General features: G+C 33.6%; 1 protein-coding gene across 9 annotated transcripts in view; it reads right to left on the bottom strand.

The window, feature by feature from the left end:
- Positions 1 to 21209, bottom strand: part of LOC115215942 (ubiquitin-associated protein 2-like) — a 107191-nt gene that overhangs the window by 62311 nt on the left and 23671 nt on the right. For all 9 annotated transcript variants that reach the window (XM_029785311.2, XM_029785320.2, XM_029785312.2 and 6 more), the window contains exons 5-8: positions 18525 to 18843; positions 12095 to 12122; positions 11319 to 11407; positions 9315 to 9370 (exon numbers count right to left, since the gene is read on the bottom strand). In XM_029785311.2, coding sequence (XP_029641171.1) covers positions 9315 to 9370; positions 11319 to 11407; positions 12095 to 12122; positions 18525 to 18843 — 492 coding nt within the window. The remainder of the gene's footprint in view (positions 1 to 9314; positions 9371 to 11318; positions 11408 to 12094; positions 12123 to 18524; positions 18844 to 21209) is intronic.

Here is a 21209-nt window from a genome sequence, read left to right as displayed (position 1 = left end):
ATATATATATATATATATATATATATATATATATATATATATATATATATACACATACACACATATATAACTTAATGAAAGAATTAACAAAAGCAAAATTCAACAATGAACAAACATAATACATTCACAGTATCCAAGTGTAATGATAACAGATGTGGCATGTATTAATACATGCATACTAGTAGATCCATTAGAACAAAAGAAATGGACAGATTTTACTCAAATGCAGATATGAACTGCAAAAGCAAAAATCTGATCTATTGCATTCAATGCTCAGATTGTGAGGAACTATATATATATATATATATATATAGGTAAGATGGGGAATGCATTATCACAACGCTCATGAGTCCACAGACAACAAATCCGGAACGCCAATGTTCACCAAATTCCATTAGGCAAACATATAGAAATGTGGTCAGAAAATGTTTCTTATTCTTCCTTTCCACAAACTACATGACACAAGTGAGGTTAAAATATTCAAACTTGTTCTGAATGGAAATAACAACAATAATATAACAACCATTTAATGATGTAGATTAAAAAATATCTTTAACATGAATATAAACAAGTGTAGAATATTGGTATGCCCAGCAAACTGTGACGTTTAAGCTGCATGCGAATTGTTCAAAACCATATTCCAAAAATTCAGTTTGTTGGCACGTTCTGAGGGGTACTACAGCATCAGTTAAATAAGTTTGAAATCTGAGGATTACTACGAATGTATAAAAGCGCTTATAACACTTTATAAGCAATACAAAATATTTTTCTAATGTTAAAATACCATAAAAAAAAATGCCAAAACCAGACCACGTTTTAACTATATTCAACTGATATTATTCTGTACATTCACACAAATTTGGAACAAAAAATATAAATATATATATATATGTATATTCTTTATTTAAAAGCAACAGAAATATAACAAAAGCTGTTGCTCAGAGTTTCATGTTCTTGTTCGAACAGTTTGATATATATATATATATATATATAATACAACACATCACACATGCATTCCCATCAATATAAATTATGTGTGTAAATACTGTGTTTCTATGTATACATATCTACATTAGTATATAATACACACACACCATTATCATCGTGCTTAACAATTAACTTCCATGCATCGTGGCCTGGATGGTTTGACAGGCTCTGACGAACTGGAGGACTGTGCCATGCTCCAATGTCTACTTTGATATGAACTACATACATATACACTCACATTCACTTACATATACATGTTCTTTGTTAAAGGAAATTACAAATTAATTTTCTTATACTAAACGACCGTTTTAATAAAGGAATTCCCTCCCTTTTTGATAAAGCTGCTACAATGTTAGCAGTGCCATAATGTCAATGATGGCAAACAAAATAAACTGCTTTGTAAGCCCACACTACCGTTGAGAAGAACATACTCTAGGTTACTAAATTATTTAACTGTTTCATTACTAACCCGGCTGTAGCTGGCCAAAAAAATTTTTTGTTCATAAGACCAACCCGGCTGTAGCCTGCCGAGAGCACCCATTGTTATTCAATTGTAAATTTGAACCCAAATCTCATTAGTACATTCATTAAAACAAGCGATTTCATTTTGCAAACAGTTGAGTTACTGTATCCGGCATTGTTTGGCATGGAATTTCGGAAGATTTTTTTCTACGTCTATTTTGGCGTTAATTTTTTTTCAACTTGAATTTCATGCTATCAAGCAGTGATTCCGAATTTGAAGGCATTTCAACCGAAGATACGGAGATATCAAGGAAAAGAATGAATGAGGTGCAAAAGCACGTGGTGGACGAAAATGAATCGGATATTTCTTTGTCTGAACCTAGCGATTCTGAAGAAATGGAAAACGGTGACATTGACAGCGAGGATGATTTTACACCAGAATGGAGTAAAAAGTTTAAAAGTTTTTACTAACAATTTTTCTGAGGAGACAGGGTCTACCCATAGTCTTTCTCAGGAAGCAAAACCATTAGACTTTTTCTTTTTATTTTTTCCAGCATGCTTGTTTGAAGCAATTACTGTGGAAACAAACCATTACGCAGAATGTAAACAAGCTGGAAAAAAAGATCGCTTGTGGTTTCCTACAACCATAGGTGAAATATTGGCATTCTTTGCCATAAATATTATTATGGGTATAAGACAGTTACCCAGAATTATAAATTACTGGAGCAATCAGGAACCTTTTGGCGATCAGTATGTTTCCACCATTATGACCTGAATACAATTTGTGAAACAGAACAGTATGTACATGTGAGAGACACTAGCAGTACCCCAGTACGCGGAGAACCAAACTGATCCCTTATAAAACCCCTCATCGACTGCGTTCAAAAAGGAAATATAAAACATTTTACAACCCTGGGAGATACTTATCCATCAATGAGGGCATGGTGGGGTATAAAGGAATGGTACAGTATATGCCAGGAAAGCCCACATAATGGGGAATCAAAGTTTGGAAAATTTGTGAAGCAAATACTGGGCACTGCTGTGGATTTAGCTTTTATACAGGGAAAAGAGACAATAATGTTAGTCAGCATGGCCTAGGGTACAATGTGGTCTGGAATTTATCACTTCCATACCATAACCAGGGCTGTATATTATTTTTTTGACCGATTTTTTAGTTCAGTCAAACCTGCAGTGGATTTAGAAGCTGTGGCAATGTATATGTGTGCTACAGTAATTGCTAGTAGACAAGGGCTGTCATTGGATATAAAAAAAGCAAAATTAAAAAACAGAGGTGAAATAATCCAACGGCAGAAAAGAAATCTGCTAGCGACAGCATATAAAGATAAGAGGCAAATAAATTTTCTATCTACCTGTGCACAAGCAGTGTGGATCGGCTGAACCAGATGATGAGTTATTATCTGGTTTGTAGACTAGGTAATAAATGGTGACTATACCTGGTTTGGTATATAGTAAACATGAGCATTGTAAATGCATTTATATTATATACCAAATCAGGAGGGGGTTTGCAAGTGGTGCGACCATCTGCAATTCTGAGATGTACCAACGCAGGTTATTCTTCTAAAAAAATAACTGCAAGAAGGAAAAGCAAAGCCTGCCAGAGAGACATTCCTGAGTTCAGCCAATCTACATAAATTAGAAAACATCAGGGGTCGCAAAAGGCAGAGCCGTGAATGTCTACATCAACAAAGAAAAACTCCTAGTTGATGGCCAGTTGAAAAGTATTTCCAATGTGCATTCTGCAAGGTTGCAGTATGTAGAGAGGGATGTTTTACAACTTTCCATGATAGAAATATTGTGTGAATATATGTATAATTAGATCGTATAAATATTTTTCAAATTTACTTAGTTTAACTTTTTATTTTAATTTACCTGTAATTTTAATTTGCCTGTAAGGTGAGTGACAAGTTTTGATTTAACTCCTTAATGAATTATCCCGAGTTTATTCATGCATCACAAATGTATCTTTTTAGAACCAGACGAGTATACTTGGTCAAAATTAACTTTTAATTTTAGCACTCAAGTGAGTTTATTTGTTTTTGTGTTGTTTCATTTTTGAGCAAGCAAGAATTTACTCGCATTGTCGTATGCCTGGCAGCACGTATTCTGGTGCCATTTCAAAGAATTTATGCTTCGGAGTTTTCAGCTTTTACTTCAGTGCATACTCAGATTCAGGAGGAGGTTGATGTCATTTTAGAACCGTCTCATTTTGATGATTCTCTATTATTTATACAAATAAGAGAATTATTTACGCATTTTCCCCCTCAAAATGGATGAATATTTAGATATATTCAGTGATCACGAAAGCGATTTTTCATTTCCTGATCTGGAAAGCTCTGGGGATGAATTAGACATGTGTGCAAAATGTGCAGAGGAGAGAGATGCTAAAGAAAAGAAGATTCGAAGAGAAAGCAGATACATGTGTGATGTCTGCAAGATAACTTTGTGTGTAACTCCTTGTTTTAAAAATTATCATTCTAAATAAACTATCTCATTTAAAAAAAATTTTTCCTTTGATTTAATAGCAATACATCTTATAAAAATGTCCAAGTTAACTCGTTTAAATCCAAATGAGTAAAAGTACATTTTAATTACTATAATAAAAAATAAAGGAAACAAAAAAAAAATTTTTTTTGTAATTAACATTGTATATAATTAAAAAGGAAAAAAAATGCTCTGAAATGAAACGCCATGTCAAAATAATTGATCCATTAAGGGGTTAATTTCTATTGTAAATCTTTATTATATATGTTCCTGTGTATTCATGTATGTGTGTAAGTATATTTTGTTCAGTTATATTTAATTTTCTAGTTTTCTTCAAAAACAAATTCCAGTATTTCAGTTTATTTTACCTTTATGGTACACCTGTTCTTCTGTGCATTAAATTCAATTGATAATCTAGTGATGTGCACAATTCTTCTATATCAAAATTTTGTTGCATACCTCAATTAAATATTAGCTGAGGACTAATTTTCTATGGTAATGTTTAAACAAAATATAAATATTTTTACATTTTGCTCAGTTTACCTGAATTTACCTGTAATTAGTCACTTTGAGACAAAAATTATGCAACAGAATTTATTAAAAACCCTCTCTTCAATTATGTTCCAAATATCACATTAATATGTTGATAAGTAAAAAAGTTACAGTTGTTTAATGAAACTAGTCTAAATTTAGGAATATTTTAGAATTTAATTGAAACTCATGAGCGGTGTATTTTGGTTAGAAATATAGTAATGAAAGGGTTAACATTGTCTAAAAGTAACAGGTCAGTTCCATTTGTCTTACAATATAGAAAATGTAAAGATCATCATCTATGTTTTAATAAAAAAAAAAAAATCACATTTCATACATAGCAGTAAAACAATGTAAATCTGCTTGACCATGCTTTCTTGAAAGAATAACCTTTCTAAAAGACCTTATTGTGATAAGCCAGTATAAAACAATTATCTTTTGCATAATCTAAATAATGAAGATCCTTTCTCTTTTCTCTAATTGAAGTGCTTATTGAAATAGATTTTGGAAAGATAATTCTTTCTATTTTGATTCTTAAATAGAGAAAAAAAAATGTTGAGTACCATAAATAGAAGAAAATGTATAAATGATTTCCACAAGTTGTCCATCAGTGATCTATGGTAAATTAGTGGGTATTTTTTTTTTTTACTTGAACTGAATATGTGAGGGGAAATATTAAGTGAAGTTAATCTAAATTATGGTAATCAGTGGAAAATACAAACAAATTAGATGATATTCACTGATTGGGCATATGAAACTAAATATAACCATATTTGATTTACAATAAATGAAGCACTTCCTTTCTTGGTTGTAATATCTCCTATTATATTAACACTTTATAGTTAGAATAACATTTGGTATTTAGTTTTCAATATAATTTTATTATTTTTGTAGTGTTCCTAGCTACATCTAATGGTACACCATGTAGGAACCACAGCTAAAATCAATAGCAAGATGTAGCAAACTAACTACGAAAACAACAAGAAAGGGAAATATCTATGAAGCAAAGAGAACAAGCATCTCTTTCAACTTGTTTTACTAAACTGAAAACTCAGTTGAGGGTTTCAAATTCAATTTATACTGCACACAGTATACCAAAGAATCAACTGGAAATGGGGGAGAAAAACATTTTATAACTGATTTGAGTATATATTACACTTTGAAATTCTTTATAACTAAGAATCGTAAGAATAATATTAAAATGTAACACTATGCTTCCTACATTAATAAACTGATGTAAAACTAACTAATACAATATTAGGTATTTTAAACAATTATTTCAATAATTCAATCATTGCTTCCCACTCCTGGAGAAATTGAGTTGCCATCACTTCTAAATCAATCATGATGCCTTCATATCTATAATTCCCATACTGTAAATATTTTATAGAATTAGGCATTACAAAACAAGCACTATTCCTAATTTATAGATCCTTTATTAGGAATTGAGATGTGCAAAAGGAAAATACATAAATGACAATAAAAAGGATAAAATTCACCAACAAGATTTAATTCAGAATAGGCAAGGACCTGTATTCATGTTAAAAGAAAAATATTCTAATTTAGCAGACTTCTCAAATGCATCCCTACACTAGTAACAATATCACTTTATTTCAGAGGTATTTCAGACAATTTAATTCAAAGAAGAAAATCTGTTGAAGCTCAGGGTTAATTCAACCCTTAACAAGAATTGAAACTTAGGGTTAATTTAAACCAATATCCAAAACTTGTATTTAACATGTCTTGAAATTTATCAAAATTGTTTTACATTTTAACCACATTAGTCTTCCAGGAATTGTTTTAATATCAAGTAGTGCATATACAGAAGCAGATTGAAGATGGACAGTGGGCATTGTTTTTAAGACGTAAATGGAGAATATCAACAATGTGTAGTCTTTTTTTTTTTTTTGTTAGGGAAAATGTAAAGCTAACAACAGAAATTACCCTACAAAAGTACAGAGGTAATCAGATTGAATATAACATTATTGATAAGTGTTTCTAGCATTGACATATAAAACAGGATCTAAAATAATTCTTTTTTAATATCTAGTTAAAGAATATAAATGCTGATTGCTTTTGAAGGGTTACAATTTCTGGACAAAAGTAATACCAGCTTCAGTAGAGTTAATTGAATAAAAGACACCTTTTACTTGGAATAACAACAATTATATCACTAAAGCATAAATAATTCACATCAGTATGTTTGATAAATCAACATTAGATGAAATAAACTTTTATAATGTAACTAGTTACTATTACTTCAGAAGTAGAATAACATTTTAAATAAGAAAATTTATTCAACAGGATTTTTAAAAGACAAGGAAAACATCCAAGATGCTTAAATATTCTTGCCCACATGCCCTATTTGTAACAACTAAGAAACACAAATTCATATATTTTAGATAATGATAAAAAGTCATTAGCATCTTTTAATCAGCAAAAGTGATCAATTAGTCAAAATGGAAAATTAACCATACTAGACATAACACATTGATGAAATAGCAACTGAAGATGGTTACTTGAACCAGGTTTAATAATATACTAATATAGATCAAGAAAATAATTTTCAGGAAACTAATATGTGATAATTTATAGAATTAAACCCCATCACTAAACTCAATTTCTTAAAGTGCAGTTTTATAAACATAACAATCCACTGGATCAGAGAAAGAATAATTATGGGTTGAATAAAACAAATTGCATTATTTCAAAAAAATTGATAATACTCAAAATGTTTAGAGAAAAAAAAAGACAAACATGTGAATACAATTAAAATGATTAAATTTAACAAAAGTTTATAGTATGTTGGTGTGGAACAGGCCTATTTTACTGCTTTCACATTTTAGATAGATCTCATTGTAAATGAGGAGAGGGAAAATGATTGATTGCATAAAAACAATGATATAAAATATTTTAAAATGACAAGGGTACCAATCAAAAAATAACAAATGAAAGAATATTTAACGTTAGCTCAGTTGATGGTGACCTCTATTTAAAATGTTACAATAAGTGTTGCTTGCTGCTATTAGGGTTGCTCAACAATATTAGGATATCAAGATTAAGTTGGAAAATAAAAACTATGCTTTCGTTTTTTACTGAAATTCCTTTTAGATTCTGTTTGTATCCAAGGGGATTTTATGGAAAGTAATAATCAGAGGGGGGGGGAAGTAGGAGGGAAATCAATGATTTTTTTTTTACAGTTAAGTCTTATCTGGCAAGTATTTTATCAACTTAACTGAAATGTAACTGGTAACAGTTTTAACCAACATATAAAGCATTACTGTTCTTTTGTAATGCTTAAATTCCAGGAGGGAAATCAATGATTTTTTTTTTACAGTTAAGTCTTATCTGGCAAGTATTTTATCAACTTAACTGAAATGTAACTGGTAACAGTTTTAACCAACATATAAAGCATTACTGTTCTTTTGTAATGCTTAAATTCCATTAAAAATACAGTATCACATTCTCAAAGACGATACTACACAAAACTAATATCATAAACATTTAGCATAGTTAATATCAGGACATTTATAAATTTGGAAAATATAAACAAACATTCACAAGAAAAATTTGTATTTAAACAAAATTTTAATGTGTTTTACAATTAACTTCTATCTGCAGTGTGCTCTTAAGAGTTATGAAACTATCTGGCATCTAGGTCAAAACATGGAAAATTATGCAGTACAGTTGGCCGATTCTAGCAATAAAAGAAACCTTCAGCTTGAAAGCAAACAACTAAAATGGACAGAAACTAATTCCTCCCTGCCCCATGGATTACGGTACTTGCAGGATTCTGTTTAAGATGAAAACATTCAAAATGTGCTAAAAATGTATAAAAATTAATGCAAACACCATTTAATACACATTTGTCTAAATAAAAAATAAATAAATATGCAATGGACTTCAAAACAAAGAAAAAAACAATGCAAACAAAAATATTAAATACCAATGAAAGCCAAATAAAATGAAAATTCAAAGCATTTAAAAATAAATGATTTGCAAATTTATTTGATATATTTGCACAATGTTGCAATTCCTTATTCAATAAAAGAGTAATATGCCAATTCTGTAATTCTGCACTTAGAAGCAGTTTAAACAAGACCATATCAGAGACATAAATCCAGTCGGGTAAACACCATTGATTACATTTAAGTAACACAATGAAGAAGTATGCTTGCTAAGAATATTAAATGTTAAATGAATAACTTAAAACAATGTATAGCAGCAAGCTAGCAGAATCATTAGCATGCCAGACAAAATGCTTAGAGGCATTTTGTTTATGTTTTGAGTTCAAATTCCATCCAGTTTGACCTTATTTTTTCATCCTTTCAGGGTTGACAAAATAAGTACCAGTTGAGCATGACTAACTCCCACTCATAAAATTACTGGCTTTATGTCAACGTCCGAAACCAATATATAGTAGAATACTAATATATATTTTTTTCTAAATATTGATACATGAAGTGTCAATAAAGAGTTTAAGGCAATCAGAAATAACTGAAGAACTGCAGTTGCTGATTCAGCAAATTATGCCACCAAGTTAACAAATAATGTCAATTCCCAATTGTTATAACCTAATATTGAAACATTTTTGAGTAGGTGTTCTGTAATTAGGGCTGATAATCTATTTGGCTATGTGCTGAGCTAATCTTAGAGCAACACCCCCTGTAAGGCAAGCAAATTAACCATGACAAAAACCTGTGCAGAGATAGAACAATGAAAATGACAACTAAAAAGCAAAGCCATTTAAAAGAATTAAAATGACTAACGGAAACTAAAAAAGAAAAAAGAAATGGAAAAAACTATAAAAAAAGACATTGCAGTTTACTTACACTTCCGGTCCAACTGTCATCATTCCAATCCTCTGGAGATAAGGTATCATTCCAAGCTGAAATGTTAAAGATTTTCAACTGAAAAAAAACTGGTGACATAAAAACAAATTGGCTGGCAAGCTAGGGACAACATGGCTGATTAGACAACTGGTTTGATAAACATGGACAAAAGGTAGTTACATTGGTCAATGTACAGGATTTTAATTATTCCTAAATAACACAATATCTCAAGAGTGAACCATATCTTAATCCAACTGAATGTCTGCCTGATAGAGTAAATTCTAACCATCTTGGTGATTTGAGAGAACATTTGCAAATGTTCTATAATTCAAGATAATGAATAGAGTAAAAACTAAGAATAGTTCCCTTTGAAAAATTTTCAGAAGAAACCAGAAACAATCACTGTCTCCTAAATAGTTGATTTTTTCTTCTTATTTCAGCCAAATCAGTTGTTTCATTTGTAGTGTGCTAGTGACAGCAAACCAGAGAGAGAAAAATGGCACATTTGTAAATATCAACAACAGTGACACTGCAGATTGGCTGAATCAAATGAGCTTATCTAACATGTAGAGAGGTAATATATGGTGGTGGGTAGCAACTGGTTTGGTATACAGATGCATATTATCAATGTTTTGCATTCTTTGCACCAAATTGGTTAGAATCCTCAGCAGCTTTGAACAGACATTTGAGTAGATGTTGCAATACAATTGAAGGCAGGATACTCATAAAAATGTTGAGAGAAAAGCAAAAAAAAATCAATCAGAGGGATAAACCTCTTAAGATGATTTCCATAAAATGGGTGCATGAACCTTTAGTATTAGGAACAACTTAAAGGGTCTAGCATAAGTCTTCTGTGGAAATTTTGTTTCAAAAACTCTTGTAATTTTAAGTAAAAATCAGTGGAAAAATATTAAACTTTTAAAAATAATCATGGTGTAAAATGAGTTGTCAGCCTAAAAGCTTCTATATTTATAGCAAAAATTCCTTTAGTCCATTTGCTTTGAGTAGTGATTACTTTTCAGTATTATATAGAAAACTTCAATTGGAATAAATAAAAGTAAAAAGTTAATGGCTTTTATGATGTGAAGATGATAGGGCCTACTTTCTTCAAGAAAAATATTTTCACTTTATTCTCTTAGAAAGAATCCCTTTTATTACTGACTAGTTTACGGTTTATACAAGTGAAAACGAAAATGTGTACTTGTTGCATTTCAATATCACTTTTGAAGTTTCTATTATGAATAGTTCTTTGAGGTTTGGTTCTTTGGAATTTATTCCAAGCAGTTATTGGCTTGCCTCAGTAGAACCAAACATGAGCATTGTTGGTCTCACTGGTCATGGGTTACCGTCTCTTCCACCAGACCAAACTAATGAGTCTAATGATTAATGTTTGAAAAGTATTGAACATCAGAAACACAAGGGGAAAAAGCAGATCTAGAAAAATAGGATGCAGGCATAGTTGTGTGGTTAAACAGTTAGCTTCCTAAACTTATGGCTTCAGGTTCAATCTGATTGTGCAGCACCTAGGGCACATCTATTATTGCCCAGGACCTAACAAAAGCTTGCGGTGGATTTGGTAGATGGGAACTGAAAGAAGCCAGTGATATATGTGTGTACAAGCATGTGTGGGCATGCATGCAGGTATCCTTGTATTGACACTATGTAATGATTGTAAATGAGCACCACCATCATACAAGCCATGGTATCTTCTGTGAAAAACATGTCAACTATGGCGAGATATTGCTTTATTTTGAAACAGGCAAGAGCTGGCAACAGGAAGGGCCACCAGCCATAGAAAATTTCAATAAAATCCAACTGACCCATGCAATAGCAATGTGGATTTCTGATGATAATGAATTGTCAAACAAAGCTATCATATTATCACTAGCTTAGCAATATGAAAAGTTAAGATCTAGTTTCAAGAGTTCTGGTAACATATGACCATGGGACAAAAAGGTTAAAGGGATTTCAAAAATACAATAACACAAAAAAACCTACACATACTTGAATTTTCCTTCTCAGCATTTTCAGCAGTCTCATTGGTCCAAGTGTCAATTTGTGGACCTTTATCAAACCTCTGATTTCGAAAACTTCTACATTGAGAAAAAAGAAAAGAAAAGAAAAAAGACATTTCAAATTTGGCACAATTGCTACAGGTTTTAGTTTTGCAGTTATAAAGCTATGTTAAGGTTATTCAGCTCCCAAAATGTAATACGATTTGTTCAGTTTAACTCCTTTGCCTTCCCATAGATAAAACAGTAAACTTCTATATAAGAAAAAAAAAAAACCTTTGAAAATTACCATACACTCACAAAAACTGATGGCCATGTATTTGCATATGCTCTGCAATTTTAAAAATACAGATGCAGGAATGTGGTTTGTAACCATATGGTTTCAGGTTTATTCCTACCATGTGGAACTGTGGTAGGTGCCTTCTACTATTGTCTTGGAATGACTAATACCATATGAGTGGAATTAGACATGTCTGTGTGTGAGAGCATCTTGCTCATTGACTTGAAATTGCATAAAAACAACATCACTGTCTAAGCAGTAGTGTTTACAATCTGCTATGAAAACATGTCCAGCCATGAGCTGCTTTTTGTTTGAAGCACTTTACTTTTAAAGAAATTATGGTTGGTGACAAGAAGAGCACAAGGCTGTAGAAAAACTGCCTTAATAAATTTAATCTAACTCCTTCCACCATCTGCAAAACTTTGTAATTGTTTTAAAGACAGTTAAAACTGTTCTTTATTATATCAAATTGATTTAACAAAACTTACCGTGGTCCACGTCCACGCCGACCTACTCCTGGAATGAAAAGTACAACATACATAAATAAGAAAGAAAACAAACAAGAAAAAAATATTTCTCTTGTGAAGAGATCCAATTAGTAATGGTTGGTTAGTTTATTTTCAGAAATATTTCCTGTGTTGACCTGATTTTGGCAGAGAATGAAGTGGAAACATTTTATACATTCTTCAAAGACCTTGGTACACTGAAACAGTCACAGAACTTATTGTTGCACTATTGTTGAATCAATGGCTATGATACTAGTTCAATACATATAGATCTCTTATTAAAACTTCTCTTAGAAGCTCAGTTTGAAGTTTGCCTCACAAATAAATGACAATCTAGTTCCTGCAATCAATTGAGGTAATAATGAGATCACATTTAAGACTGAATATTAGATGACAATGACTAACAATATTAATAATATCACATGAAAATATAAGTTGGTAGTATGGAAAATGCAAGAGTTTTTAGCATCAGGCCCGATACTACCTGTAATTACTACCTGAAAAAGTCCTAATACTTATATTCCAAAACCTTAGATTTAGGCCATCATGTTCAAGATGTCTCTTCAGTTTTACATAGTTAACTCTACAATATACACAAAAGTATATATAGCTACCATGTGTCAAGAAAATCAACTTTTTATTTCTTCTAAATGTTGGGATCAGAGATATGGGATTAATACCTTACAGCAACTATATAGACCTGTTCTGATGCCTGTTCTTGATGCTTGCTCAGTGGACTGGGGAAAATGCCATTAGAAAGAACTTAAAGGAATTTGTTCATTAACTCATTCACTAATAATTTTAATTCTTTGAAATCAAAAAACAGACTCTTCACGGTGTGGTTAACATCACAAGAGTAGGTGGAGTAAGTATATTATTGATGAGAGACTGGCTAAAGTAATTGAGATAATCAGGAATGAGTGACAGAACAATTCAAATTAGACCAGTTGCAGGCAACATAACAACAGGGATCACTGTGTATGGATCATAATCAAAACTGACACAGCAAAAAGGCATTTTCATGAGATTCTTGCAGACCACTTCTACAAAGGATGACAGTAATCATGTTATCATAGCATACTTCTAATGGAAATGTTGGGCAAATCTTAACAACTACCCCAATAGATATGCTACAAAGAATAAAGATCAAGCACATGTTATTCTGTGACATCAGGGTAAGAGATAGATCAAGACTGTCAAACATACAACAAACACCAATTTTAGAGACACTATTTTCATTATATTTTACCCTCTTCTTTATCATCATTTAATATCCATTTTCCATACTGGCAAGACAGAGAGGGCTATGCTAAATTTTGTCAGTTTTGGTGTGATTCCAATGGCTGGATGCCCTTCCTAATGCCAATTACTTTAGAGAATGTACTGAGTGCTTTTTGTATGACACCAGTGAAGTCCTCTCAACTGGAGGGTGGGGGTTGTGCAAGATGATGAGAGGTTAAAAGAATGATAGAGGGATAGAGACAGGTGTCTTGCTGTAGAAGAGATACACAGATACCCTAATTGGAGGAGAAGGGAGGAGAGAAAAATAGAGATGGTGGTGGATATGTATCAGAACATACCCTAAAGGCACAATGGGGGAGAATATAGGTGAAGTGAGGATTAGACTGGGTAAGAGACAGAGGGGAAAAGGGAGAACATTTCATAATGTGAGGGGAGGTGGTTAGATGGGATAGACGTGGTTGCAATAACTGAAGGTGAGACATAGGAGTAGATCAGGGAGGGGCAGGGGTTATGTTAGATATGTGTGGGCATTGAGAGAGATAGCAGAGAGGAGAGAGTATGGCTGGAGGAAGATAATGAAGAATGGCAGTGGTTCTGAGGGAAGAGGGGAAATAAAGGGGGAAAGGAACAAGGGAGGGTGCATATTATGTGCCTATTCTGCTCTTGGGTGATTATGGTAGCTGAATAATATCAGAGATAAAGAAGTGATGAGTTTAGCGAATGAGATGGGAAGCTTAACATAGCAGAGAGAATTCAGATGGGGCAGAGCATTGCACATGCAAGCATTAACTAAGGTGGTTTTAGGATATTAATTCTATTGTGGAGAGTGGGTTTTCTCAAGCACAGCAAGGCACCAGATATCTTGAGATTGGTCCTCAATGTTTTGTCTGTAAGCAAGTTAACTTGGGATTTCTTAACAATGTGACCTTCATTTAATTAAGGTATCTTCAGCCTGATGAGTAGATAACGGAGTACCCCTCATTGAGTAATTATTACATCAGAGGATCTGCTAATTAGGAAACAAATGTAGACTAAATTTTACCTGCTCCAATCCTTCAATTTGGATTTATATTTGCATTTATAGCAACTCAAGTTGCTAACTGTGAGCAATATAAAAAAATTTTTTTCAGTTTAATGAACTTTGATATCAGGGAAAAGCCTACAACCTTTGATGCCAATAAATTGTTATAGTTCCTGAACTTTGTTTTTTTATATATACCACAAACTGAAGCTTAAAAACTTTCTACACTTAGATTCTTGGATTGTATGATTACATACACACACACATTAAATATATATTATATATACACACACACACACACACATAAATGTGTTTATAGTCAGAGTCAAAGAAGTGAATTTTAGGGACTCTTGGATTTTCTCAACCAAGTATAAAAAAAAATGGAATCAATAAACTTGAAAGTCAATACAAGAAAAAACCATATTAAGATAAGTATCATTTTCTGTCCTCCCCCACCCTCTCTCATTAATTTTACCACATTGATTCACTCAGTACTTTGTATTCAAATGTGTTAAGTTTGTCCTTTTACCATGTTTCTTTTACTTCTTGCCTTAAATTGTTCTCTTTAATATGTTACCCCTCTATCATGAGTCTTCGGGGCTTGCTTTGGTTACTTTCACTGGTCATGCATTGCAAAGGTGCAATGCACCTACCACCTATACTGGAAAGCTTTCTTACTTCACCCCTTTGCTAAGTATAACACAGTGAATTTTATCTTCACATATACCCCACAGGTAGAAACGGTAGAAGAAAAGTAGGGCCATGTCTCTGAGACACTTCTGCAGACTACCTGAATGACTGACAGTGACTTCATTGGACATGTTGCCCAACATGATGATGGCTTCCACAACAAACATAGAGCTATGGTTATGCCTTGAGAAATGAGAAGGGTGTAAAGTTCCTAGAGTTCTGTGATGCAATTGATCTAACAATATGCAACACACTTTAAGAAACCAACCATCTCATCATCTATCATCATAGTCATGAACATTTAACGTTTACTTCCCATGCTCACATGGGTTGGATGGCTTGACAGGAATTGGCAAAGCCAGGGGTCATACCAGGTTCCATAGTCTGTTTTGGCTTGGTTTTATGGCTGGATGCCCTCCTAACACCAATCTAGCAAACACAAACTGAAGGCGATGTGGTGGTAGAATGACATGGCTGATGATCATGCTGTAAAGGTTAAGAGACAGGCTTGGAAAACCTGGAAGGAAGGCAATAGGAGGAAGCATTATCAAATGACTAGATGAACTAGGCAATAAGTATACTTGATTAGTGGTAAGGTAGAACAGAAGAGATTTGCACATGTATCATATTGATTCTATAGATACAAATGTTATCGAAAGGTTTTGCAGCTGAAACAGAGCAAAGTTTCTTTCAAGAACTGAATTTCTCACTCAAAAGACTTAATAGCACTGTACATGTACAATGTGGAGATTTTCTCCCATAAAGAAGTATGGCAGAACATACCTGATGCTCTTTCCTTTGTTATTTTTTAAATAAAGATACCTTATCAAAATCTCAAAGCTACAAGATGATGCATAATTAATTCAAAACAATGTGAATAAAAAAGCATTACATTTGACAAAGAAATCTGAATACTAAAGGGTTAATCCAATCTGCAAAACTAATAGTTTCATGTCCCTGAGATAGATGAATTTTATGACCTGAAACTTATGGAAGTTCAGAGAGATACTAGGTGATGCTTATAATGAAAAGGAAACCTGCTGCAAGTCACAGACTAGATCTGTGGATGGAGCAAAGTGTCAATGAGGCAAAAGATTACATGTTGGCATAATGGTACAATACACAGAGCTATAAAAACTAAAAGACTAACCATAGAGCAATATCAGAAGAGATGCCAACAAGGAGAGACACAGAAAGTGCAGGGTTTGCCAATGTGCCACAAGAAAACGATTAAAAAAACAGTATTCTGGATTTTAAAAACTGTTAGAAAAAGGACACTGATGTTGAAGAAAGAAATATGGAAATGGTACAAGTGTTCCTGCTAAAGATCTTTCTAATAGAACTGATGAAACAGTAAAAAGAGATATGAGAAAATAGTGAAAGTAGCAAGAGTTGCTGTGACGTTAAAAATATCCAGCTATGCTGATCACATGCATAGTCCATCTCATCAATAACCTTTATCACCAATCCACAGCATATTAAAATTCAGAATAAATAGACAAGCACCACTACAAAATTGAAGAGTTTGCAATCCAATCTGGTCTTCTGTCAAAGATAATTTAAATAACAGGTCATTAATTTACTGAAGAAAACAGATATTGTACTTATGAGTGAAAGCTATTAGAATCATGGTCATAGTATCAAACCTTATATTAACTATAAGTCATATGATTTACTCCTTAACAAAGTAGAATCTATTTGCTCCAATTTGTCTGATAAAAAACACAGCATTCACACCACAAAAATGTCATTGGTAATGGGAAGACTATTTTCCCTATGGCAAAAACAATAGGTCTAACAATATTCACCATGTTAAAACAAACAGATAAAATACGTCACCAAACAAATGAAGAATCAATTACAAGCAGACTTTGAAGAAAATATACAATTAGGATATATAATAATAGAAAAAAATGCTACCTAATTCCAAACAGACAATTTGTACATGTATTACACAAAGTTGCAAACTAAAACAGTTTATATTTGATGGTCATATGATGTGTGTGGATGAGGACAGCTGCATAAAGAAGTATTCCTCTCTAAATGTGGAAGGAAGCTCTAGAAGAGGAAGACCCAAGAAGGTATGTGATGAAGTGGTGACAAATGATCTTCAGATATTGATCCTCACAGATGACAACCGACAAAGACAACTGGTAATATGCTATGCTTCAGAAGACCCACCCTCAAGGCAAAATCTATGTCCATGTGCCCCTACCTCTCTCGCAACCCACCATGCTCTCACCACTGCTGTTTCACACTTCCCCTCTATTCTTCCTCATGTGTTCACCTACCTACCTGAACACAATATGCCTGTTAAATCCCTGCCACCTCTCCTTTTAAAATCTTATGAATCCACCCACCCTCTCCAGTCCCCAGTCCACTATTTATAATACATCAGTCTGTAACTTGGGTGTTCAGCCCTTGCTCTCTCACCTGTTACAGATTCACCAATGTTCTCTCCCCACCTCTCTCTTCTAATACAAGACACCTTTCTGCCCCTTAATACCATTCCTACCCTCCCTTCTGTGTTTTTTCCTGCAAATTATTTGGTGATCGTACTGCTACTGGTGCCATGTAAAAAGCATCCAGTACACACTCTAAAGTGGTTCTTGTTAGGATGAGTATCCAGCCATAGATACTGGGCTAAAACAGACAGCAGAGCTTGGTGCAAGTCTTCTGACTTGTCTGTTCCTGTTAAACCAGCTAAACCATGCCAGCATGGAAAATAGATGTTAAATGATGATGGTGATGACTTAACTGGTTTTCTGGTTCTAGACATTAAAACTTAAAAATTACAGAGTTGCAAAACTCCAATATTTTAGTGTATTGTCACCTTGAGTAAAGTCGGTCAATGTTTATGAACATTCCAAGAAAAGATTGCCAGTATTCAAATATTTACCCATCAATTTATTATGTTCATGTTGGCTACAATCACCAACATTATGTGACACTACTTGAGAGTTGGATTCCTTTATACCCAAGCAAATTACCATTCTAAATATATGCCACACACTGCCAAACATTGAAATCAATTCAATAGAAAATTCATTAAAAAAATCTCCAGCCATCATGTGAAAACAACTTGTTTAGTGTGACCTACTCACAATATTAATCACTTTAAAAATCACACAATATCTAACTAATAGAGTTGTCATAAAAAGTTTTGCTCTAAAGTAGGAATGAATCATAGAATGTTAATTTCTTTTTTACATAGTTCAGTCTAATGAAGAAAAGTATAAAGATGAGGGAAGGAGAGGAAAGACTGAGAAAATAAAATGATTTAATTTTAAAAGTATCTGCTTTAGTAAATAATAAAGAACTGTTATTTGAAAGTCATCTATAAATGATGCATGTGCGTGTGTACATGCATACACAAACACTTTCTTCAAACTCTATTCTAAAAGATACTTCAAGCTATGTTGATAGTTCCATAGTTTATATCAACATTAAAATATTTACCTCTTCCTCGACCTCTTCCAAAGTTACGTTCTCTGCCACCATCTTCATTACTTTCATCTTCATTTTCTTTGTTTTCTCGGAAGTCACTTCTGTCTCTTCCTCTGGAACGTGCATGTCTTGGTGCAACAGGTCCAGTGCGTCGTGCACGCCTATGTCCAAACTCAGCTCTGTCAGCTGTGCGATGTTCACAATCTTTACTACGTTCCCGAATCTCTGATCTGTTTTCAGAAATATGATTGGAGACAGGTTCTGACTTAGGAGTGGAGGCAGCAGCAGTATTGGTGCGTTTCTTTTTCTTTCCAGACTCTTTCCACTCACCCTGCAATAGAATAGATCTCACAATTTAGAGCAACCATTTCTTGTCAATATATAATGGGTCAATGAAAATACCAGTTTGAAATAACTAAATATTCAGTGAGTACATTCTAGCAGATATATCTATGTTATTGTAAAAATAGTTCTACGATATTGTATAAGAGTTTCATAACATCACTGAATCATGAAACTTAAGACCAATATAGTGAGAAATACAATTACAGCAGAGTAACCTAATAAACAAAATGACCAGTTAACCTTGGATTTTTCATAATAATAATGCCAGTTTTGTGAGTAAGGAACTCATCTTAATAGGCTGAACTCTAAACAGAGATTTCCAAGAATCATGACAAGTGATGAGATACAGCACTAGACAAGACCTGTCCAAATGCATGACAAAATAGGTGTGGCACGTTTCTTTATTAGAAGTCATCATTCTCTCTTGTTCTCAAATTATCCTGTCTTATCACTCTTACCATTACTCACTTCTATTCTGCAACTACTTTCCCTATAATTCTCAGGTTCTTTATCACTGCCCCCTACCCCATCATTATTTCTTCTCTATTACTCTCTTGCTCTAAGTTTCTTGCTCAGCTACTACATGTAGAAGAGAGAGTACTTTAATCTTGCCAAGGACAAGGCAGTGTGTTGTTATCTTTTCCATCATAAACTGAAATGGAGATGGCATTTGGAAGAGCATCTAACCATAGAAACCATGCTAAAGGTTAAGAGACAGACAGTCCCTGATAGCTAAGAGAGCAGTAACTTGTCCAACACATGCCAGCATCGAAAGCATGAAATGATGTACTGAGCTAACACCACCCTAACTCCATCTCTTCCTCTTATCTCTGCACACCTCTACTCACTAAAATGCAAAAATCAGCTGAGACTGAATAGATGACCACTCCTTTCTTTTAGTTATCCTGAGAGATGACACACCAAGTGTTGCTATTCTCAAAATTCATGCCACTCCCCTCAAAACAACAACAGGCTATTTCATTTGAATAAACTACCTTGCATATCATTACATGCCTGCCTTTTGTATAGAGTATGAATCACTATAGCCAACAGCTCTTTCAACTCTGTACTCATATTCTAGTCATAACACTAATTATAACCTCACCCCCTACTAATTAGGTCTCCCAAGTAAAATAAACTAGTAATATCTAGCAGGTCATCTGAACAGTTCATGAACTTCAGCTGTTCCTACTGAGAACTACATTTGTGCATCTCAAATCCTAACTTTGTCCATCTGGCAACAGATCTTATAGCATCTTCTTGCTATTCAGCCTATTACTTCAGTAGCAGATTATCTCTTTTCCTACACTAGCTGTATAGCCCGGCATTGCCCAGGATTAAGTAAGGATTATTAACCCTTTCGTTACCAACCCGGCTGAAACCGGCTCTAGATCTTGTTTTCATAAGTTTTCAATTAAAATCTTCCACCAAACCTTAGTCACAATTTATGTTCTTAACAATAGCTAAATGATAACTAAGTTATTTTACTAAATTCTTTGTCATATTTAAAGTAATTGAAAGAAACACAGAGCATCTCAGAATAAATACAGCAACAAAAGGGTTAAGCTAATAAAGCGCTTTGTTTCAAACCAAACGAAGTAATACTGATGTCACATTTGAGCGAAACTCGTTGAAATTGGTAAACATTTGGCTGAAAATGGGTTGCAGATAATTTGATTGGGAAATCCCATAAGGAATCGGTTTATCGATTTTTTCCACTTTTTCTTTGAGAACTTAAAGCATGACTCCTAAGTAACACCGGCATCAAGTTTGAACAAAATACATAAAAATTGGTAAAAGTTAAGATTGAAAATGGGGTGTAGCCAATTTTAGTGAGAAATCCTATAAGGAATCAGTTTATTGATTTTTCACTTCAAATAGGACTTAACCAGACACAACAATGCTGATTCAAAAAATCTATATTTATACTTTAAAGCTGGTTTTCACATCCAACCCAGTTCTGCAGAATCAGTGCCGCGACGGGAACGCGTGGGTTGGGAGTTTGACCGGCAGGTGATCAGGTTGCACATGCTGGCCCTTTCAAAACCACCTCACTCATCATCTAACCCACTTGGGCCCATGGGTTGGGAGCCTTTCCAGCAAGGAAAATAGAACGCCCAAAAGGGGTTCCGATCCTCTGTGCCAGAAGAGGTTATGTTCGGATCACAACTAAGCCTAAGCTAACCTAGCGAAAGTGGGCTCAGGAGCCTCTGAAAGGCAGTTACTAATCCCAACCTAGACCTAACCACTCCTAGGGGTACTATCGGTCAAGGATGCATTGAAGGTTTGCAGGGTGTTATATATACACACACAACCGCACAATATCTCACATTCTCTACTATATGTATATTT

The sequence above is a fragment of the Octopus sinensis genome, linkage group LG9 (genome assembly GCF_006345805.1).
Source record: "Octopus sinensis linkage group LG9, ASM634580v1, whole genome shotgun sequence".
NCBI lineage: Eukaryota > Metazoa > Mollusca > Cephalopoda > Octopoda > Octopodidae > Octopus > Octopus sinensis.
Note: the sequence above shows the minus strand (reverse complement) of the source record. Positions and strands in the feature narration are given on the sequence as shown.